Source organism: Mus caroli, chromosome 15 (assembly GCF_900094665.2).
Source record: "Mus caroli chromosome 15, CAROLI_EIJ_v1.1, whole genome shotgun sequence".
NCBI lineage: Eukaryota > Metazoa > Chordata > Mammalia > Rodentia > Muridae > Mus > Mus caroli.
In genome coordinates this window covers 66,878,670-66,902,382 of record NC_034584.1, presented here as the reverse complement: position 1 = coordinate 66,902,382, position 23,713 = coordinate 66,878,670, and the positions used below count along the sequence as shown (strand labels likewise).

Genomic DNA, 23,713 nt, shown 5'->3' with positions numbered 1-23,713 from the left:
TGTGTAGCCTTGGCTGTCCTGGAACTCACTTTGTAGACCAGGCTGGCCTCGAACTCAGAAATCCGCCTGCCTCTGCCTCCCGAGTGCTGGGACTAAAGGCGTGCGCCACCACGCCCGGCTGAAAGGGAATTCTTTATCACTGTGGTCTTTGATAAGTTATTTCTCAGCCAGTAAAACAAGCCACTTCAAACCAGATTAAAATATATATAAATGCAGGTTCATTGGGAAGTTGCTCTTGGGTAGGTGAGTTCAGTGGTCACAAGGAAGGAGGTCAGGGAAGTTGCCATAGGAAAGGAGAGAGGGGGAAGAGAAAGAGAGAAAATGCACAGAGGTGGGGGGAACAGAGAGAGAGAAAGAAAAACCAAAATGTCTGGGTTATATAGCAAAGAGCCTCTGGGGGAATGACAGCTAAGCCTCTGGACTGGAAAGTTCAGGGTTGGGGGTAGTGTATGCCATTTAGGAATTGAGGGATGCTTTGAGAATCTACAGGCCAGGTCTGCTTTGGTGTGTAAAATATGCGCCTGAAACCAGTCTTGGGCAGGGAGATTCTGGCCAACACAAGGCTAGTTTGATCCTCATTCAAAGCCCCAGTGAGTTGGGGACTTAAATGCAAGTACCTGAAGTCGGCTCAACAGGACTCTTTCAGACTTGTGCTCTCCAAACCCCAAAGATAATACTCATGTGTCATTTATGTCTTTACATTTGTGGTGATTTGTTATAGCACCAGCAGGGAACTAATACAGTTGCTGTAGGCCATCCAGAGATAAAGTTCTTTGCTTTAGAGGGAGTTTTAGATAGATTTCTGGGCCAGATGTCAAGAATTCTGAAGCTCTGCACCCTTATTTTGAGATAGTTAGCAGAGTGAGTGAGATAGGGAAGGAAGAAAAGAGAAGCACATTGAGGTGAGATCACTGCCCATCTTAGAAATAGAATACAGTCAGCAGTGTTAATAGGGGCTTTTGGTAGTTTCTCTAGTAAGGAATCTAGAAAATAAGCATGAGAAGATAGGGAAGCCTTTCCCACACATTAGCTGATGTTTGCATGTGTTATGCCTTTCACTTGACATTATCGCTCATCATGTTCCTAATAATACACATAGTGAGTGGGTGCTGTGGATTCAGTGAGCTGATATCCAGCAAAGAGTGAGCATGCAGAAAGGGGATGTCATCACTTACTTCTAGCAGTCTTACATAAAAGATTAGCAAGTACATCAGACCAGACAAGATCATAAAGAAAAAAAAATGAGAGGGTGAGAACCTTATCGCTAACATATAATTAAGGAGATGCCAGTTATGACAGTATGCACATGGTAGTTTCTATTTTTAGCTTTGTTCTTCACATTAACAACCATCTTAAGATTATGTGTTTTTAAGGTAGAATGAAAGTTCATCCTGTGTGAGTTGATTGGTTCATTTTATTAGTGTATAGTTTGTTGTACTTTACAAGGTGTTTGGTTTCAGTGGGCTACCTTTGCCCTGTGCTGGTGGTATACCATGAATGACAGCAGCTAGAAAGATGTTCAGTGAGTACTGTTTTGCGTCTATACTTTCTGCTCTCACCTACAACAACCCAGTAGTAGTGAGTGACTGCATGCACCCAGTGCTAAAGTTTGGTCATGAGCATTGCCCTGTTTTCATCCTTAAATCCTTTCCAAAGGTATCTATTATGAGGATTTAGTCCAGAAAACTCCTGGTTTTGAAACCTGGCATAATGAGGGAAATGGAGGTTTCAGAGTAGCCAAGCAAGGCTTTATGTTTCATAGGCCTAGATGATTAAAGGCATATAAAGCTAAGAAGTTAAAAGTTGATTTCAGCTAATTTCAGTGGCATATTCATAAAACTACTCTTCAAAATTCCTGTGTTCCAGAAATTTTTTGTCTGTATTTGTGTGTGTTGGGGGAGGTTTATGGGAGCATTGCACAGCAACAGGACTGTGTTTTGAGAACACATTACTTGCCAAGTAGTTGTACGCTGTATTTTAAGGATGAAAGCCATATCTGTTTCCATTCTAGTGCCCAAATAATTGACACAAGACCTATTAAGTTTATTAACAAACTTTAAGCACTGTCACTGGGCAGATATTCATCTATTCTAACCTTCTAAGCTATCTACTTCCCAGCCACAAGCCCTATGTAACTTGCAGTCTGAGTCTTGCTCTGGCTCCATGTGTATTCTCATGGTTAATCCCTTGGCACCCTGTCCTTTGATTCCTCCTGGACATTTTGCCTCATGGGCACCTCTTTTTTCCCTTTTTCTCTCACTTTGGGGCCCTTCCCTAGGGTTGGAAGTCCTGCCTTCTCTGCCCAGTCATAGTGGTCAGCTCTTTATTAACCAATCAGAGATAATTGGGGGTAGGGGAGGAATACTTTATTCAACATAGATACAGAAGATGGTTGAATAGCTGTAACTAAGTATCTGGGGACAGAAATCAGCAACTGAATATACAGTGCACAAAAGTGTTCTTCAATAAGCAATTGTCAACAGTACTGGAGTCCTCCAGGGCAAAGTATTTTTTGGGTTTTCAGATTTACTCATTGGGTTACTGAGTATGCATTGTCAGTAGCACAGTTAGGAACTTGTGACTTATGTATTCACTGTGTTACTTGCTACCCAGAGGAATTGGTAAGCAATTTGTAGAGTGAAGAAAATGATGGGGCATGTATAGAAGTGTGATGGAAAAGCAAAAAGGTGGAAAACAGTGAAATCTCTGTATGTCTGTTGTTTTGACTGATTCCTGGAGCGTAAACCTCTATGGTTTGTCAAGAGGCTGTAGTGTGGAACACTTTGTTACTGTAACACAGGCTGAGGTCCTTTTGGGTTTCTTCAGGCAACACTACCAAATGTGGCCAAATTCATTTTTTGCTCCATAAAACACCAAGACTAGATAGAAGCCTACTTTACCCCATTGCTCATTATAAATTGGGCTAAGCTTCTCACTATTCCTGATATGCTATAGGTGGACTCCTGTAAGTGCCCATGAGTTGCAAGGATATGAAGGTGACCCTTTAACAGGGTCATTGGGGACAGCACCCATTGGAATGGAATTACCTATAGTGTGTTAATGGTATAAATGCTAGTGTAAGGAGTAATTTGTGCTTTGCAGGGCCTTACAGCTGACAGATGAGCTAAGGAAGGATATATTAGGTGAGCATAAAAGTGTGATTATAGCTGGGTTGGTGCATGGAGTGTATGACCTAACAAGAGACAGCATGCTTGCATGATTGAGTTGCAAGGAGGTGATGTGGCACTTGTGATATTCTGGGGTGAGTAATGTTGGTATACATACACTGGTATAGAATTAGCAGAGTTAGACATGAGTGCCTTTGAGAACTTAAGAGCATCAGCTTCTTGCAGTGGAAGGACTCGTGGGTTTGTTAGGAGGATATATACAAGTGGCCTTTGATTTAAGAAATTCACTAAGGTTAGTCTATATTCCTTTCCTTTCCTATTGGAAAACCCATTCAGTACACAGGATTTAAAATTGTAACTTGGGGCTGAGGTCAGCTGACTGGCCCTTTGTGTCAGGGTAACCTTGTATAGAATGTAGTTAGTCCTGTGGAATTTTCCAGGTGTTGCACTAGTTCCACAGAGGTCTGCAGACTGAAGACGTTCTTTCTATCTTGATGAGAATCTATCTTCCTTATGAACCTATCTTGGGTTCTTGCAGTCCACAACTCTTGATATTTTGTTTGTTTCTTCTGGTACCATGTCTAATACTTCTTGTTTCTATTCCATACCCCTCTGTCACTCCTTGTATTGATCATGACCTCCTATTCAGTGCTGAGAGGTCTGAAAGGAAGCTAGCTGACTGACTGACTCATCCACTTGAGTCTCAGAGCATGGCTTGCACTGTTGCTATGGCATAGAACAGTACAAACTTCTTCACTGTACCTATAACCATTTCTTTAAAAAAAAGATTTATTTATTTATCTTATGTATGTGAGTAAACTGTCACTGTCTTCAGATACACAAGAAGAAGGCATCGCAGCCCATTACAGATGGTTGTGAGCTACCATGTTGTTGCTGGGAATTGAACTTAGGACTTCTTGAAGAACAGTCAGTGCTCTTAACAACTGAGCTATTTCTCCAGCCCACTTCTAACCATTTTTTAATGGTACCTTTTCTTTTCTTTTCTTTTCTTTTCTTTTCTTTTCTTTTCTTTTCTTTTCTTTTCTTTTCTTTTCTTTTCTTTCCTTTCCTTTTCTTTCCTTTCCTTTCCTTTCCTTTCCTTTCCTTTCCTTTCCTTTCCTTTCCTTTCCTTTCCTTTTCTTTTCTTTTCTTTTCTTCTGTTTCTTTTTTGTCTTAAGTAGAGAAGGTTAAAGGTCTGGGAGATGACCCAGTGGGTAGCAGTGCAAGCATGAGGACCTGAGTTCAAGTCCCTAATATCCATGCTAAAAGCTAGGCATAGCTGATGGTGTCTGTAACTAAAGTGCTAGGGGAATAGAGCAGCAGGAGAGAAAGGCAGATAGCTCCCAGGAGCTCTCTTGCTAACTAATGTAGTTAAAATAGTGAGCTTTCAGTTTAGTGAGAGATCTGATCTGAAAGGAATAAGGTGGGGAACAACATAGAAAGATCCTCAGCATCCTTCTCTGGCCTCTGTGTACACACATGTGTACACTTACACACCAATGCATGCACACATCAGATATAAAATAGAACGTTGATGTGGTAGTTTGAATAAGAATGGCCCCCATAGGCTCATCTATTTGAATGTTTAGTCACTAAAGAGTGACACTATTTGAAAGGATTAGAAGGACTAAGAAGCGTGGCCTTATTAGAAGAAATGAGTCATTGGGGATGGGCTTTGAGGTGTCAGAAGCCCATTTCAGGCCCAGAGTCTCTCTTCTGCTGAGCAGTAGCACCTACCTGCATTCGTCAGTGGTGATAATGGACTAAACTAAACTGAAAGCAAGCCCCCAGTTAAATGCTTTTTTTTTTTTAAATCAAGAGTTGCCTTGGTTATGGTTTCTCTTCAGAGCAATAATATGGTGACTAAGATAGTTGAGAATATCTTTTATTGTATTATTAATAGCAGTAGACCATAATAAAAAATTCCTCAATAAGTATAAAGCTTTAAATTAGTTGTTAAATTAGAAAAGAAATTTGTAAATGTGTGTGTGTTTTACCTACATATATATTAGTGTATCATATGCCTGTAGTATCCGAGGAGGCATCAGTCCTTGAAACTGGAATTATAGACAATTATAGGCCTTGCTGGGAACCAAACCAAGGTTCTTTGCAAGAACAGCAAATGTTCTTATTTTCTGAGCCATATTGCTGAGTTTTAAAAACTAGTTTTTTCCAGCTGGCGAGATGGCTCAGTGGTTAAGAGCGCCGACTGCTCTTCCGAAGGTCCCGAGTTCAAATCCCAGCAACCACATGGTGGCTCACAACCATCTGTAATGAAATCTGATGCCCTCTTCTGGAGTATCTGAGGACAGCTACAGTGTCTTACATATAATAAATAAATAAATAAATCTTAAAAAGAAAAAACAACTAGTTTTTTCTTTTGTTGATATTAATGGTGATGTCAAGTTCCTTTAGAAAACCTTTTTTTTCCAGCACTTAGGAGGCAGAAGCAGGTGGATCTCTGTAAGTTTGAGACCAGCCTGGTTTTACAGAGTAAGACAGCCAGAGTGATATAGAGAAACCCTGTCTTGAAAATTTGAGAGAGAGAGAGAGAGAGAGAGAGAGAGAGAGAGAGATCGCTCACTTTCCTTCATCTTCATCACTAAAGAAACAGTACAGTACACTGTTTTGTATGTCCTGCACACAAAGTGCAGCATGTGAGTCAATCTGATTTCTACACAGCTTACACATTTGTTACACATTTGTCATTTGTTTTTTTGTGTTTTGTTTTGTTTTGTTTTGTTTTTCGGGGCTTCCTTTTGGAGGCAGGTGAGAAAGAGATGGCCATTCTTATCATAGCCCCAGGAGAAACTTCATTTTCCTTGTTGATGTATTTGAAGGCAGCTGTCTCTTGAACTCAGCATAGTGTTAGAGCAGTAGGTTTGTAGGCATTTAAAATTGCCACATTCTAATCTATACAATAGAGCAAATTAGTTATGACTGATTTATAGAACATCTCATAGTTTTTTTTTTTTAAGGTGTTGATGTGATAGCTTGCTCTTTCAGAAGATACTGTCTCAGAAAGTGGAACTTGACAGGGCTGGTCTGCTCTGACAGGACTGAGATATATAAAAGTGGAGTTGCTGAAATATTGCCTTGTTTATCAATAAACAGTTGGATAGAGAATCTTTTTTGTGTCCTCCCCCTGCACAAAGTTTTTCCTTATTCATAAAACTATTGTTGCATGAGAAACAGTAATTCTTATATGACATTAACATTTTGTTTATATGATGTACTTATTAAGATTTCCCATAATGACTGGAGAGATGGCTCATCCATAGGACCTGGGTTCTGTTCCCAACACTCACATGGTAGCTCGCGGCTGTCTGTAACTCCAGTTCCAGAATATGTCCAGAGTATGTGACAGCTTTTCATAGATAGACGGGCAGGCAAAACACTAGTGCACATGAAATAAAAGTAAAAAATAAAAACATTTCCCATAACTAACTAGAGTTTTTTGGTCTGTAACCATCATTTTTGTGGGGTGTGTTCTAGGGCATCATTCAGAAGATAGTGGACAGTCACAAAGTAAAGCACGTGGCCTGCTATGGATTTCGCCTCAGTCACCTGCGATCGGAGGAGGTGCACTGGCTGCACGTGGACATGGGTGTCTCCAGTGTAAGGGAGAAATATGAACTCGCCCACCCACCAGAGGAGTGGAAGTAAGAGTCTAATCCACCACAGCATGACTATGCTGGATTACTTTGTGTGTTAAAATATGTGCAAGAGGATGAATGTGTATGCCAGCTTTTATACTGCTTGTAATAATTCTGTGTAGAGGAAATTGGCTTGTAGTTACTAACCAGTGATCCATTTAGAACACCTAGTTAAACGTGTTTCTCTTTCCATTCCTCGTCTTCTCTCATGGTCTTTGTAGATCTCAGTTGTTCTCAGTGCTTCTGCTATGCTTGCACTTCTGTTTTAAGTGATATTGCTGCTTTATGAGCCAGTGTTGACTCGTCCAGGAGAAGAGCAAAGCCAATGGCCTTATCAGTGGGCTATCTAATAGCATACTTTTCCAGTAATCTCATTCACCTGAAAAAAAATGTTGCACATTTGTTCATACATAGGATGGCTGTGGGAGTGAGCTCTAGTGATCCCTGCTCACAGGGATGTAACTGAAGTTATCTTAAGGGGATTCAAAAGATTTCCCAGCAGTGCAGTAGTGGTACATGCCTATAATCCTAGCACTAGGGAGGAGTTTGAGGCTAGCCTGGTCTACAGAGTGAGTTCCAGTATAGCCTAGCTATACTGAGAAACTGTCTTAGAAAAACCCAAAATAAAGAAATAATAAATAAATTAATAAATAGAATATTCTCAGTCTTTTGTCCTTTCCTGGTTAATATTTATTAATTTTTATGAGTAAGTGATTCCTTTTAGCTGGAAAATCTTAAATCTAAAATACTAAGTTTTGAGAGGAATCTATCTTTCAAAGATGGACTTTCCATGTTGTACTCTGAGGCATGTACTCATGAAGGTCAGTAGCTGAAACAAAGGCCCTGGTCAGCACTGAAAGCTAGCTTGGTTAGATAAAGCTTGAATACATACAGCTTTGTGTCAGTTGGGTAGTTCATCAGAGAATATAGTTGTATTTTCAAATTTGTCAAATCACTGGGGTGAACAAGCTATTTCTGGAGAGTATAATTAGATTGGTTTATAGCATCTGGTAGGGAAGAGAAATTTGACTTCTAAACACTTAATCAGACCATTTAATGTTTAAAAATTAAATACCTAAATGTCAAATAAAAATAGCTGCAGGTTTCTGCCTGCTGCAGTTAGGTTCCATTCTTCTTTCGCACACACGTTAGAGGGAAAGTGCATTCTCCTGGGTAATATCTATTAATTTCCTGCTCAGGTTATCTATGCTCAGGGAATATTACTCTTTCCAGCATCAGTTTTTGTGTTCTTTTAAGCCAGTTTATTTTACCTTAAATAAAATAGAGTAGAGATTATTATTGCTAAAACAGAATTCGATGTTTGAAAAATTAATAATCCATGAATGTGGAGTTGAATATTGCTGAAGACATTGCAGAGATGACCAGAGGAAGCAGAAACATATACATGAGGGATGTAAAGATGTTCTAACCTCTCGCTTCTTCCCTCCCACTCTCTAATGTGATAGATAAGTGTGATGTGTATTTGTGTATGCTTGTGCCTGTGCTTCCCATTGCATCTTTACGTATCCTTGGATGGGGTACAGAGAAACAGCAAGCAAACTACTCAGTCATCTGTGCAAAATGCCTAAAGATGTTGGACAGAGAAGAGCAGGGATGGTGGGGTGGGAAGTAGTGGGTCAAGGGTCTCTCCCAGGCAGTGCTGGGAGATCCTGAGTGTTTGAGTTGCAGTGCTTGAGTCATTTCTGCTCAGAAATGTTCTGTAGCTTCTCTACATGGAGGGCCAGCTCCAGAGGTTTTGCCTCTTATGTAGTCTGGCTCCATCTGCTGCTTTCCTTCTCTGATGACATTCGTGCCTCTCAGGTTTCAGCTTCAACTAAACTCTGAAGTGTAATTTGAAAGTGTTTTTGTCAACCTAAATTGGAATCTGAGTCTTTTCTCATGATGCCTTTGGTAGTTGTTGAGTAAACTAGCCCTTCATTCTTTCCGACCTCCTCAGTCCTGTTCTCTCCTCTGCTTTTACATAAAACCTTCATGACTTTTCACTTGCCCCATTTGAGCCTCCAACTTTCTAGTGGCTTTCATAACATATCAAGCGTGATGCCTAAAGGTCTGAGTCTTCTGTTCTTTTCCAGTGCACTTACTGCTTTTGTTTCATGTGAGTGCTCAGCTGTGTCACCACCAGTGTTCACCTTTCTCGCTCAGGAACTTTCACACTCATCGCTCTGTTTCTGGCTCTGGTTGTGCAGGGATCACACTGGTCTAGAGTAAAAAATACTTTAATGAAAATAGAGTAAGGTGATGTGTTGATAACATAAGCAGGAGGGAAAATAATATGATAGTGTTCTGGTAGCAACCAAACCAAACCAAACCAAACCAAACCAAACCAAACCAAACCAAACCAAAGTGAGCTCACCTCATCTTCATTTTTACATTCAGATTTTCTAAAGATTTGTATTTGATCTAAAAGTTGTTGCCATCTGTCTTAGGGTTTCTATTCCTGGACAAAACATCACGACCAACAAGCAAATTGGGGAGGAAAGGGTTTATTCGGCTTACACTTCTAAATTGCTGTTCATCACCAAAGGAAGTCAGGACTGGAACTTAAGCAGGGCAGGAAGCAGGAGCTGATGCAGAGGCCATGGAGGGATATTCTTTACTGGCTTGCTTCCCCTGGCTTGCTCAGCCTGCTCTCTTATAGAACCCAAGACTACCAGCCCAGAGATGGTCCCACACATAAGGGGCCTTTCCCCCTTGATCACTAATTGAGAAAATGCCCCACAGCTGGATCTCATGGAGGCATTTCCTCAACTGAAGCTCCTTACTCTGTGGTAACTCCAGCTGTGTCAAGTTGACACAAAACTAGCCAGTATACCATCCAAGTTTTTTTTTTTTTCTAAAAAGAAGATTTATTTNTTATTATTATATGTAAGTACACTGTAGCTGTCTTCAGAGACACCAGAAGAGGGAGTCAGATCTCATTACAGATGGTTGTGAACCACTATGTGGTGGCTGGGAATTGAACTCAGGACTTTCAGAAGAGCAGTCAGTGCTCTTAACCTCTAAGCCATCTCTTTAGCCCCACCATCTAAGTTTTGCTTGGCAGTGTTTCATGATTTTTATAGCATTTGCATTGTCAGTTAATATGTTGGTTTTGATTCTGAATTTTCCCCATCAATCAGAGGATAATTTAAGTGTGTCTTCAGTACTGACTGTTAACTTGTTCTCATGTATCATGAGAAGAGTAACTTATTTATTTTAGTCTTGGCTTGCCTGGAATTCACTATGTAGATCAGCCTAGAATTTACAGAGTACCACAGTCGCTTCTTCCCAAGTATTGGAATTAAAGCTATGTGCCACTACACTGGATGAGAAGGGTAAATATTTTTATGATGCTTTTTTTTTTTTCTCTTTTAAAAATTCTGTTCAGATTAGTCTTTGCCCTTCAGGGCTTGGTTAATATCTCCATTCCTTTTGGAATGAATGTGTGTAGTTTTGTGGCCAGACAGGATGGTACATGCCTTTAATCACAGAATATGGGAGGCTAAGGCAGGAGGATTGCTCTGTGTTTATGAACAGCCTGGGCTATCTAGTGACTTTCTGGCTCACCAGGATTTCATAGCAAGACCCTACATCAGTATAAACAGACAAGAAAAAGTAATGGGAAGTGAATGTGTTGTGGGACCCTACATAAGCTTCTTTTTATGCTATCCCAATACTGTTTGCATTTGTCTGCTTGGAAATAACATGTTAATGTATTTAACTAGTTTTTGTTTTTCTGAAACATCCTACCCGATTCTGCATTTCAGATTGTAATGTCTTCATTGATACTTCATGTTGGGATATGTGTTTTTCTTACATTTCTCTTGTTACTAACGTATGATCTAGGAGGAAATACCACAGTGCCAGTTTAGTGTTCTAAGTCTGCCCATACTGTGTCTGACTGAAACTTCTGGAGAACACCATCTAGGTTGTTGTTTTGTTTTGTTTTGTTTTGTTTTTGAGTTTGTCTACTATTTTTGTCATGATTGTATTTGTCTTTTAAAACTTGTATAGTCAAGATGTCTTGGGGACTGGTGAGATGGTTCAGTGAGTAAGAGCACCGACTGCTCTTCCGAAGGTCCTGAGTTCAAATCCCAGCAACCACATGGTGGCTCACAACCATCCATAACAAGATCTGACTCCCTCTTCTGGAGTGTGTGAAGACAGCTACAGTGTACTTACATATAATAAATAAACCTTAAAAAAAGAGATGTCTTTTTGTTTTGTTTGTTTTGGTTATTTGGGACAGAATCTTTCTGTGTATCCCTTGCTGACATAGAGCTTGCTCTGTCAGATAGGCTGGCCTTGAATTCACAGAAACCCACCTGCCTCGGCTTGAGTGCTGGGATTAAAGGTGTGTGCCACCACTACTGGCAGGTCAAGATGTTCTTTACTATTTTGTATTAGTCAGGGTTCTCTAGAGTCACAGAACTTATGGAATGTCTCTTTATATTGAGGGAATTTATTGTAATGACTTATAGTCTGTAGTCCAACTACCCCAACAATGGTCAGCTGTGAATGGGAAGTCCAAGAATCTAGTAGTTGCTCAGCTAGTTGTTTCAGCTGGTCTTCTGGAGTTGGAACCTCCTTTGTGCTGGCAAATGAGTGCAAGCCGGGAAAGAGAGGATCTTCCTTCTTCTAGTGTCCTTATGTAGCTCTCCAGCAGAAGGTAGCTGTAGACTGTAAATTGAGAAAATGATTTCTTTCTAATCATTGTATTTTGTGATTTGTTCTTTAGATATGAGTTGAGAATTCGTTACTTGCCAAAAGGATTTCTAAACCAGTTTACTGAAGATAAGCCAACATTGAATTTCTTCTATCAACAGGTATAAAACACTTTCTTCTATATATGCTGTTTTGTTTCTTTGAATCATTTTTATTTATTTATTTTTTTAGAGTAATATTAAACCTTGTATTGAAGAGACTATCAATGTAGAGTAGTCCAGTGTTAAGAGTGTTAACTCATGAGAAGTTGGTTTTGTTTTGTTTTGTTTTATGCTTAGGCAAGGCTTAAATGATATTTGTTCTGGCCAGGCATGCTTTTAGTCTCAGAACTCAGGAGGCAGAGGCAGGCAGATTTCTGTGAGTTCAAGGCCAGCCTGTTTGACTTTTGTCCATTTTGCTCATGTCAGCAAGTACTACATAGAGACTCTGTCTTGAAAAATAAAACAAACCACCACCACCACCACCACCAAAATGCTTCTACTGTATGTGGACAGTTGGCCATGACCACTGTTCTCTGATCACACTTGATCATGACATCAGTAGCTTTTTCATGTAGAAAGTCCTGTCACGGGGGCTGGTGAGATGGTTCAGTGGGTAAGAGCACCCGACTGCTCTTCCGAAGGTCCGGAGTTCAAATCCCAGCAACTACATGGTGGCTCACAACCATCTGTAACAAGATCTGACTCCCTCTTCTGGTGTGTCTGAAGACAGCTACAGTGAACTTACATATAATCAATTAATAAATCTAAAAAAAAAAAAAAGAAAGTCCTGTCAGTGAACTTGGATAATTTTTGATGCTAAGTTTCATAATAAAGCAAAAATGAGAGTGTGAGACTTCTTTTGGGGGAAAAAAAAGGGAAGCCAAAGGCAATTACTTGTGGCATGTCTTAGTGACTTTTCTTTTACTGTCATTAAGACACCATGACCAAGGTCTAGAGGAAAGACTTTATTTGAGGCTCACAGTTTCTGAGGATGACTCCATGACCATGACAATCATAGTGGGTAGCATGGTAACAAGCAGGTAGCATTACACTGGGGCAGAATCTGGGAACTTATATCTTAATCTACAAGCACAAGTCCGAGAAAGCTAATTGGGACTGGTGTGGGCTTTTGAAACCTTAAAGCCCATCCCCAGTGACACACCTACTCCAACAAGGCCACACTTTCAAATCTTCCCCAAGCAATTCCACAAACTGGGGAGTCAAGAATTCAAACATAATGAGTCAGTAGAGGCCATTCTCATTCAGACTATCAAATTCCACTCCCTGGCCCGATAGCATAATATGTTTAGGTTAACTTTGTAAGTCCCCGTAGTCATCAGTGTCAACACATTTTAAATGCTCAAAGTCCAAAGTCTCTTCTAAGACTCAAAGTAACTCCCTGTAAAATCATAAATTACATACTTCCAGCATAACAATGGCACAGAATATGCACTACCAGTCCGAAAGGGAGGCATAATGATGAAATACTAGACCAAAGCAAGATGGTCACCTAGCAGGGAAAACTCCAAAATCTGTAATGCCATGTCTGATATCTGAGAGTTTAGATGGTTTTGACATGTGCTTGCTATTCATTTTGAATGTTGTGACTGGAGAATATCAGGCCACTGAAGACCACACATTCATGTCTACTAACCACACAGCAGATGTGAACTGATGCTCTAAGAAGATATATCATCTCTGTGTTTCTAGGACCTTTCCAGTCTTGTCGCACGTGTCTGCAATTCACTTATTCACGCCCCCCTTTTATTTAAAACAAATTGTTAAATCATATAACATACCTTTAGAAAGTACAGGGAACTATCTTGTTATGTTTTTGCCTGCTTTTATGACTACATAATGTTTTAAGAAAAATAAAGGTGACAAGTATTATAGTCACCCTCTTTCCTATGTGGATTGTTAGGGTCAGTGCTTGCCCAGAGTCTCGGGTGCATAAGAAAATGAAAGTGCAATCAAAGTCTGAGTTTTGGAAATTTATAATTCTGGGTTATAAGCCTGTCTCTTTAAAATTTGTTTTTGAGACCCTTTGTAAATTATCTTTTGAGTTTTGTGTATAAAGTAGGACTATTAAAGCTTGCCCTGAATAATTACATTGATGAGAAGTGATTTATATAAAACATTAGCCCTAGAACCTGACTGCTAGTAGATTCTCCTTAGACAGTGATTCTTCTATAATCATCGTAACTTTTAGGCTTTCTCTGAGGCAGTAAGATGGGATTATGAGGATGCTGGTGTCCAGACTGAATGAAGCATTTTAACAAATTAGTTCAGTATAAGAATGAATAGGTGTGTGTGTGTGTGTGTTTATTTATATATTTGAAGTATGGTATAGTCTACCAATGGGGATATATTCTGAGAAATGCATTTTTGGGAAGTTTTGTCATTGTGCAGATAGCACAGGGTCCTTGCACAAACTAAGATGGCTACATCATCAGACAGGTCTTAAGGAACAAATACAGTTTTTGCAGTCATTTTATTGACTGGAATGTAGTGTGATATTTGGCTATATAGGTATATATGCTGAAATGCTTGATCGATCTGGTTTATTTCACGAATGAAAACAGTTCTTCTGGAACTAATGGGAGAGTCACAGTTTTAAAATGATTAATAAGGGAAATGGACAGTGAAGGTGAGGAGCCCTGAGTCTTACAGCACACCCTCAGGATGTGACTGAGCTTAGTGGTTACAGAGAATGCTGGAGCAGAAGACAAGCACGCAGTGCTGTGACACTAATGGGGTAGCAGTAGAAAAATAGTGCGCAGAGAGTCCATTCAGCTATCGAAAGAATACAGGTGTTTTCAGACTATAAGTTTTAGCCTATGAACCAACTGTTATGAAGAAATGCCTTGTATAATTTTAGAGTAAAATGTTTATATGTGAGAGCGTTTTCCCTGAAGATTGTTATCATTGTCTCTTTTTTGCAACTAAATAAATACTTGGCTTTAATGAGTGGCTTAGAACACTTTATTGATTTTCTTATCTCTGAAGAGTGTTTAGACATTGCAGTTATTGACCTTCTGGACAGTTGGTTAATGCTCTGTTTATCATCAATATGGTATTGAAAGTCCACAGTGGTACCTGCCCTGAATCCTACCCCGGGTGATTGAAAGACAATAAGACCTTCCTCCTTCTAAGAAAATAGGAAGTCTGTATGGGAGTCCTAAGTTTAAGTGAAACATACTGTTTTATACCAGCTGCTCAGCAGTGAGTGTAGATAAAGGGCATTTGTGCTCAATACAGGTTGTTTTCTCCAAGCAATTAAGTAGATAAGCAGTGTCAGACACTGGTCTTCGGGGTTTTGCAAGGAAAGATCTTAATGAAGGCTGTGTGACAAACGGGATCAAAATCCTTGAACTAGCAGCGGGTAGCCTAGGAGATAATAGTTGAAAATTTGGAAGTTTTTCTTGGGCAGTAGTCAACATACTTCTCCTGCAAAGAGCCTGAAAGTGAATATTTTAGACTTTGAAGACCAAGAAACAAAATTGAAGACAATAAGAAGGTATGTGTATAGCAAGACAAGAAACCAATTTTGGCAAGCATTTGTGTTGATGTTGCTCATACTGTAACTGCGTGTAGATTTTGGTAATAGAGGTGTGGTGCAAGGGAAGGCAGACATTGTTCCACTCTAGGTTCAGAGTACATGCCCTTGTTTTCAATATCAACTGCAGATTTTTGTCTTTTAATTCAATTCTGTGAGGAAATTGTGAATGTTTCAGCTTTGCAGATGTGTTCATGCTGACAGGTATTCACACAAACTGGTGTCGTTCATTAGTGTGAGTGTGTGTGTAAATTTCTTATTATTTGCATGTATGTGATATATATATATATATATATATATATATATATATATATATATGTATATATGAATGACCGGGGCATCATTTGCCACAGTGTGCATCTGGAAGTCAGAGTACAACTTTCAGGATCCCTTTTTCTTCTCCATTCTGGGTTCCTGGGATCAAGCTCAAGTAATCAGGTCTGTGCAGCAAGCCCTTTTATTTGCTCAGCCATCTTAGTGGCCTGCTTTTTGTGTGTTTGAAACAAAGACTCACTGTGGAATGGCAGGATTGCACCACTAAATCCGGCCCCATCTGTTTTTAATTGAACATGTTTATTGCCAGAGTTGTCACCACTGTTGCTTTATGTTAGACTTCAGGGGTGTTCCTTTGCAGATTTATAACAGAGTGGACAGTTAGGTGGGGACTGTGAGGTTGCACATTGAATTTTGAAGAACATGAATTTTTTGTGGCTTTTGCTCTGAGGCCCCCAAATGCTCTGGGAACTGGATTTATTACTCAGAGAAAAATTGTCCTGCAGTTTAGTAGAAATGCTGCTCATTTCTGCTTTGGGCTGAGGGGGGAGACCATGAAGCAGCAGAGTATTGTTGTGGCTTCAAAGCCACACACAAGTTGAGCAGTCTTAGACTGTACAAGCCCTCCTACGTTGGTAAAAGGTGCAGTAATGATGCTTGCTACTGAAGCCTGGCAACCTGAATTTCATTGCTGGAACCCAGGTAAGGTGGAAGGAGAGAACCAGCGCCACAAAACGTTTCTGATCCGCGCACTTCTGTGGAACATGCATGTGTCAAAAGACTTATAGTTTAAGTTGTTTCCTGGTGGTACTTATTTTGTGTCCAAAATTCAGTATAATTATTGATAAAATGTGGACAAATATGTAAAAAGCATTCAGCAAATATTTAGGGATTGATCATATTACAAACATTCCTGTCTTCTATTCCTTTATTTCAGGTGAAGAGTGACTACATGCTAGAAATAGCTGATCAAGTAGACCAAGAAATAGCTTTGAAGTTGGGTTGTTTGGAAATTAGGTAGGTAGTAATGCTACAGAGTTTCTGTGTCTGTTTAATTTTTATGTATTTTCTTCCTTATGAAATTATAAGTAAAATCATGATTAAACTGTGAGATATTCCACATTACTTACTATTAGATCTGCCTTTCCTAGTTGTCTCTCCTGTAACAGCCTAAAGATTACTTTTATACACACGTCAGTGTATGTGTTTCCTGTTTTCAGGCGATCCTATTGGGAGATGAGGGGTAATGCCCTAGAGAAGAAGTCCAACTATGAAGTGTTAGAGTAAGTACTGCACGTGCGGGCTGCCCATGCAGACTCTGAGTTAACTTCCTCCAGCTCATCTCTACTTAGAGGTTGCCTGACGTAATGGTCTTCTCAGGTTTTATTTGGAGGAGAAAAAGCTTCTAAAAAAAAGTACTGATGGCCTTAATCTTATTCACAAACATTTAAATGTAATGTTAAATGTCTTACAGCTAATTATGTGTGTCACCTAACAACATAAATACATTTATACTACACAAATGGATTTGGTTTTTAAAAAGTATACATTAAATTTCACTGACATGATACTTCGCTTCTGTTTTACATTGAAATTCAGAGTTACCCATATATTGGTTAATTATTCATTTTTTCTGCAGATAAATGAAGGATTCTTTTAACAAATGGAGAAATGAGAGTTATTTGCTACTCATGTATTAGAGAATGTAGAGCATGAGACAATTTCTAGTAATGATACTAGTTTGCATATTTACCTGTTGTGTTTCATTGTTTTAAACGTGTGTAAGGGAAATTGGACCTCAATAAAAGTATCTTGATAAATGTTCTGTATTTCATCTTGTTGATAATTAATTGAACCAGATAGTTAATATTTATCATTTCTGAGTGAAGCTCCATTTTACTGTTATTTACCACTATAGTTTCCATCTGTATTGTTATTGAAGTTTTTGTAGTATTTTGAGAGATGTGCTAACATAACATCAAAGTTTGCTCAGAGCTCATCTGTTGTAAATGAAGACTATAAATGGTTTTAGATTTTATTTAGACTTTCTAGGTCAGTACAAATACTTTTATAGTATGATAGTATCACATTCCCCCATGCTGAAAATAGGAGCTTGTACTGCAGATATAGTCACAGAAAAAGAAAAGTAAAAGTATTTTGGAAAAGTTACTGTTAGTAATAGGTACTTTAGAGTCATTTTGGCTATTGGTAAGCCTCTGCTGGTCCAGTCTGTCCGTCATGTTTAACACTGCCCAGAGCTAATGCAGCTTCTGCTCTCTGAGTTTAAGACATCTTGCATTTGGTTCATGACAGTATATGCCTAGCAGATAATAAATATGTCTATGAAAGTGTGACACATGCATTGTATCCACTAATTGATGAGACGAGTATAAAAGAAGTAATTTTCAGTAGAATTTTTACTGTCCTTCCTTAGTTTCAGTTTAGCAGTCACTGTTTGTTTTTGTGGTTGTTGTTTTGTTTTTAATTTAAAATAGATATATTCTTCAGCCTTAAAAGACTCCTTATTACTTAAAATTCAGATTGCTAGAACCTAAGAAGTTATTAAAGGTTGCTTTGTTTTTTGTTTTTTGTTTTTGTTTTTGTTTTTGTTTTGTCTTGTTTTTGGTGGTGGTGGTTGTATGAGACAGGTTTTCAGTTAGCCTGCTGGCTTTGAACATTAGATCCTATTGCCTTCAGTCCCAAGTACTGGGATTGCAGGTATACTGGGATTGATGAAGTATTTGGAGAAAGTTTTAGGTTCCAGTTTCTAAGTTGGAAATGAGGCAAGTTTTGCAGTACTGTTGATGTAAATCTGGTTTCTAGAAATTACAAAAATCAGGCAGCAGAGAACAAATTAGCAGAAGAGAAAGGATTGGGGTCTTAACTAGCACCTTCAAAATTCAGGTGTGGGTTCTTTTTTGTGAAAAATCAGAAAAATGGACTGTGAGATTCCTTTACAAAGGTCAGAGCTGTGGTTTTTACTACTGGACAAGAGAGGAAGAGTCAGAGCAGACATGTAAATCAGATCCTGCTTAGGAGACATGGCTGAGCCCCTGAGTGATACAGTCTGTAGCGCTCAGTTTGTATATGTATATATATGTAGTGATGGCACAGGTAAACATGGCGGCTACTGCAAGAAACGATCTTATATTCTGTGACTATAACTTTGCTTGGCTCTTTTGTATGTGCTTCACTTAAAATACCCAAGTTTTTGCACTTTTGCCACAGTAACTCTGCAGTTGAGTCATTTGTATGATGTCACTTACCACTTCAAAGGATTGGTGATAGCTGAGTGGTTGCATGTGCAGAGCCCCTGGCTCCAGGCCTAGCTTTTCTCTTGCTACTTGATGAGAAGCCTTTTGTGGTATACAGTAGTGGTCATGCTGGTACCTGCCTGTTGGTATTACCAGAGGATTGAGTTTCATGATCCCAGAACTGTGAATTGACTGTAATCAATACTGTGAAGAGGAGAGATGATCAGTCAGCATGAAACCAAACTGTAGAGCTCTTCCAAAGAACATTGGCCAAAATGACTAACAGAGTATAGGCGTTACCAGTTGGGTTAATTTGGAGTGCTTTTGAATGGGTTTTAGGTTGTTTTCAAAGGTAATAAAATGTTCTCTAGCTAGAGAACATTTTAGTTGCATTGTTAAGTGGGGCAGGATTCATATCCCATATTTTCTCAGTCTTTTTTTTTTAAAGATTTATTTATTTATTTATTTATTTATTTATTTATTTATTTAATGTATACGGGTACACTGTAGCTGAACAGATGGTCATGAGCCTTCATGAGGTAGTTGGGAATTAAATTTTTAGGACCTCTGCTCGCTCCTGTCAACCCCCCTCACTCAGTCTCTGCTTGCTCCACTCCAAAGATTTATTTATTATTATACATAAGTACACCGTAGCTGTCTTCAGACTCACCAGAAGAGGGCATCAGATCTCATTACGAGTGGTTGTGAGCCACCATGTGGTTGCTGGGATTTGAGCTCAGACCCTTTTTGAAGAGCAGTCAGTGCTCTTACCTGCTGAGCCATCTCACCAGCCCATATTTTCTCAGTCTTAATACAGAACTTAATCCTTTGGAGGAGCTAGTGGGTTCAAGGACACCACAGAAAATGCCCCACAGAATCAACTAACCAGGGCTCATAGGAGCTTAACAGACTGAACCAACAACCAGGGAGCCTGTATGGGTCTGAGCTAGGTCCTTTGCATACATGTTATGGTTGTTTAGTTTAGCTTTGTGTTCTTGTGGGATACCTAACAGTGGGAGCAGGGGTTGTCTCTGATTCTTTTGCCTGCTTTTTGGGACTCTTTCCCTCCTACTTGGTTGCCTTGTCCAGCCTTAATATGATTACAAGATGCTCCATATGAGTTTAATATCCCTGGGAGGCCTGTTATTTTCTGAAGGGAAATGGAGGAATAGATCTAGGGGAGAAGGGAGATGGCAGGGAGAGACTAGGAGAAAGGAAAGAGGGGAGACTGCAGTCAGGATTTAATATGGGTGCAGCATGCATCCATTGTAAATGAGATAAGCTTAGGTGTAGATTCTGCCATTTTATCCAGCTTTATCATCCTCTCTGAAGACGTCTACATCCACCCTGAGTATATAAACCTGTTCTTCTTTTATAGCCTGTTCTTCTCTTCTTATGTCTTCTTCCTTCCCCCACCCCCTTCCTAAATGACCACTTCCTTAACTTAAATGTTAAGTGTGTATAAAAATTAAAACCAAGTGGTGGAGGGTCCCACAGTCACTTATAACTCCAGTGTACCTTGCACCTCTAATGGTTTCCATGAGCACCCACATGTAACATAACACTCAGGCAGACACCTACACAGATACATAAATAAAAAATAAATCTTTAAAGAAAAAAAATTTATATTTGAGACAAGATTTCTCTGTTTGTCCTGGGAACTTACCCTGTAGCCCAGGCTGGCTTTGAATTCAAAGAGATCCTCCTGCCTCTGTCTCTCAAGTGCTGGTATTAAAGGCTTACTACCATTGCCCAGCAAGTGTTTCTTTTAAAACCTTTGAAATTGGAACTGGAGAAATGGCTTGGTGGTTAAGAGTACTTGCTGCCCTTCTGAGGACCTGAGGTCACTTCCCAGTACCCACCCACATAGTAGTTCACTATCACCTGTTACTCTAGTACCAAGTGATCTGACACTTACTGTCCTCTGAGGATACCAGATACATATATGATGCATAGAAATATATGTACACAAAACACCACACATACAAAAAAATTCAAAGAAAAACATGAAACCAATAAGTAGATTTCTGTTCCTACCTTTTTAATGTGTATCTTGCCTTACTTTGTATTTATGTTTGGTTTTTTGGGAAAAAAAAGTCTCACTGTGTGACTCAGAGTGACTTAGTCTCCTCAGTATTGAGGTTACAGGTGTATGCCCTGAGGTCTGGTGATTTTGTGGTTTTTTTGTTTTTGTTTTTGTTTTTAAAGGTTCATTGCTATTCTTGAGGTGTCTGGTCAGAGCACAGTCTGAGAATTACCTTTGATGTGGTGACTGTGTCTTAATAGATGATTTAAGACACCCCGCACACACTATGTAAATGCGTGAAATACACAAAAAAATGAAGAGAATTGAAAAGTAACTGGCTCGTGTGTCTCCATACAATCTCTACTTAACATGATGTTCTATTTGCTTCATCAACTTTTATAACTTTTTCAGCCTGGCTTAAAAAGTTCCTTTTTGCCTCAGAGAGGTAGAGCCTAACCCTTTCTTAGGCCTGGGGTCCATGCACAGTACCTACGCACACACTTGCATGTGCACTTATGCACTGACTTTCTAGTCAGCCTTCTTACCTGCATGTCCTGGATGTCAGCACTTTACAGAACATTAAAAGAAGCACAGTAAAATAGACAGCTTGTCATGGTGGCCATGCTGATTTACATTCATGTGTCGTTAATGTTTGCTTTCTGTTTAGAAGCTCCTTGTTCAATCATACAAACAGAATGTGTGTGTGTATGTGTGTGTTTTTGTTAAATTCTGTTCAGTGATCTCTATGTCTAATAATTTTTTAATTTTGATTTTTCTGTCTTAGTCTATTTTCTGTTTTAGATTTTATGCACATGAATGTTTTGCCTGCATGGATGTATACACACCCTGTACATGCTTGGTTCTTGAAGAAATCAAAAGAGGGTGTCAGATCCTCTGAAACGCCACTTAACAGATGATTGAGAGTCTTTATGTGCATGCTGAGACTAAAACCTGAGTCCTTTGCAAGATTAGCTATTGCTTTTAATGGCTGAGCCATATCCTCAGCCCTGGTTTGTATTTTCCATTTATTTCTTGCAAATTTTCTCTCAAAAATTTTTATCTGTATCTCCTATAAATATTATCCAACCAGCTAGATTCCTTAACTCCAGTTTTCAGATCTTTTAACTTAATAAATGATGTGTGTGCACTCCAGCAAGTGCTTATGTTCTCTTCATTTTTTATGTTCTAGAACTTTGGGACAGAGCATGCTGCTGCTGCTGCTGCTGCTGCTTCTTTCTTCCTCCTCTTCCTCCTCCTCCTCCTCCTCCTCCTCCTCCTTCTTCTTCTTCCTTCTTCTTCCTTCTTCCTTCTTCCTTCTTCCTTCTTCTTCCTTCTTCTTCTTCCTTCTTCCTTCTTCTTCCTCCTCCTCCTCCTCCTCCTTCTTCTTCCTTCTTCTTCCTTCTTCTTCCTTCTTCCTTCTTCTTCCTTCTTCTTCCTTCTTCTTCCTTCTTCCTTCTTCTTCCTTCTTCTTCTTCCTTCGTCCTTCTTCCTCCTCTTCCTCCTCCTCCTCCTCCTCCTTCTTCTTCCTTCTTCTTCCTTCTTCCTTCTTCTTCCTTCTTCCTTCTTCTTCCTTCTTCTTCTTCCTTCTTCCTTCTTCCTTCTTCTTCCTTCTTCCTCCTTCTCCTTCTTCTTCCTTCTTTGACAGGGTTTCTCTCTGTAGGTTTGTGTTTTCATTGGAAAATGTATGCCGTTATTTCTCTAATTTTCCTATCAGTGTATTTCCCCTGAGACCTCCCAGGATCTCATTGTATAGCCTTGACTATCCAGGAACTCAACAGAGATCCACCCACCTCTGTCTGCAGAATGCTGGCATTAAAGGATTGCCAACATGCTATTATACTGTAGTAGTAATCTTTTCTGCTGGCCCATAGCTTTGGTGTTTGTGCTACTGTTTGCCATTCCCTCTGCAAGTCTAGGCTCTGTGCTATCATCTTTTCCTTCATTCTCAGTAACTCTGTGTCCATATTACGTGTTGAGTTTTATTTCCCCCCTTTTTCTTTTGCATAACTGTCTTATGTTTTGTACTTGATACTAATCTTGTCATACCAGGGTTGTCTTAAGTCTTCTGCTACTCTTGACTTCCACTTAGGCCCCCAATTAATCTTAGATGATGAGGTGACTTGTGTTACACGGGCTTCATTTCTGAAAATTGCAGCGATTACTTTTGAGGAGATCCAAGGAATGTTACCACTTCTGCCTCCCTTAGTTCCCAGTTCAGTGTCCAAATGTTAGGTTTATTCATCTCTCAATATACATAGCTTCAACTATAAATTTCACTAGAGGTTCCCATAGAACTGAATGTATACAGCCAGCCAGGGCATCCTGCAGACCTGCATGTTATATTAACTTTATCAACCAAACCATCTTTGCAGTATCTCAATCTGTTTGGAGACATTACTGGTGTGTGTGTGTGTGTGTGTGTGTGTGTGTGTGTGCACGCGACTGCCTGCCTGCCTTCCTGCTCATCTGTGTTTCTTAGGGTTTCACTTGCCCAGAGTCCAGGCTGTCCTTGAACTTGGGATGCTTCAGTTTCCAAGAAGTCCGAATTATAGATATTTACCATCATTCCTGTCTTCTGTTTTCATGAAGTAGGTTGCTTATAAGAATGTTAATTTGTTTGTTGGTTTTGACTTTTTGAGCTAGTCTCAAGCTGACATTGAACTTGGTATATATCCCAGAATGACACTGAACTACTCCCTTGCATCCATCTCCCAGATGCTGGGGTTACAAGGCCATTGTATCCAACCCTAGACGTTATTTTATGTATAGTTTTTGGTGGCAAAACTCTTTTTGTCATTTTGGAATCTTTTTTAATTTCCTCATTTCTTGAAAAGTAGATTTATTCTGTTTTTACTTCTAGATTAGTAGTTAATTTTCTCAGTGCTTCACAGATATTTACAGACACCTTGCTTGTTCTTATCTTCTATCCTGCACACTGCAGAGCCAGGTCTGTGCCCTAGGAGCAGTGTGAGCTAAGGTGATACTTGTGACTCCTATCCGCCATGCCTGGCTTGCACAGTACCCAGTAAGCCTCCCTCCCTCCCATTCAAGGGCCGGCGGGTAGCATGGAGCCATTTACAGTTTGTATACTTTTCAGTACAGAAAAAATGTTCA

General features: G+C 39.5%; 1 protein-coding gene across 14 annotated transcripts in view; it reads left to right on the top strand.

Moving 5' to 3' along the window:
• The window catches only part of Ptk2 (protein tyrosine kinase 2), a 201,117-nt gene that overhangs the window by 71,740 nt on the left and 105,664 nt on the right, over positions 1–23,713 (top strand). For all 14 annotated transcript variants that reach the window (XM_029470118.1, XM_029470117.1, XM_021183064.2 and 11 more), the window contains 4 exons: positions 6,624–6,790; positions 11,523–11,610; positions 16,257–16,336; positions 16,540–16,602. In XM_029470118.1, coding sequence (XP_029325978.1) covers positions 6,624–6,790; positions 11,523–11,610; positions 16,257–16,336; positions 16,540–16,602 — 398 coding nt within the window. The remainder of the gene's footprint in view (positions 1–6,623; positions 6,791–11,522; positions 11,611–16,256; positions 16,337–16,539; positions 16,603–23,713) is intronic.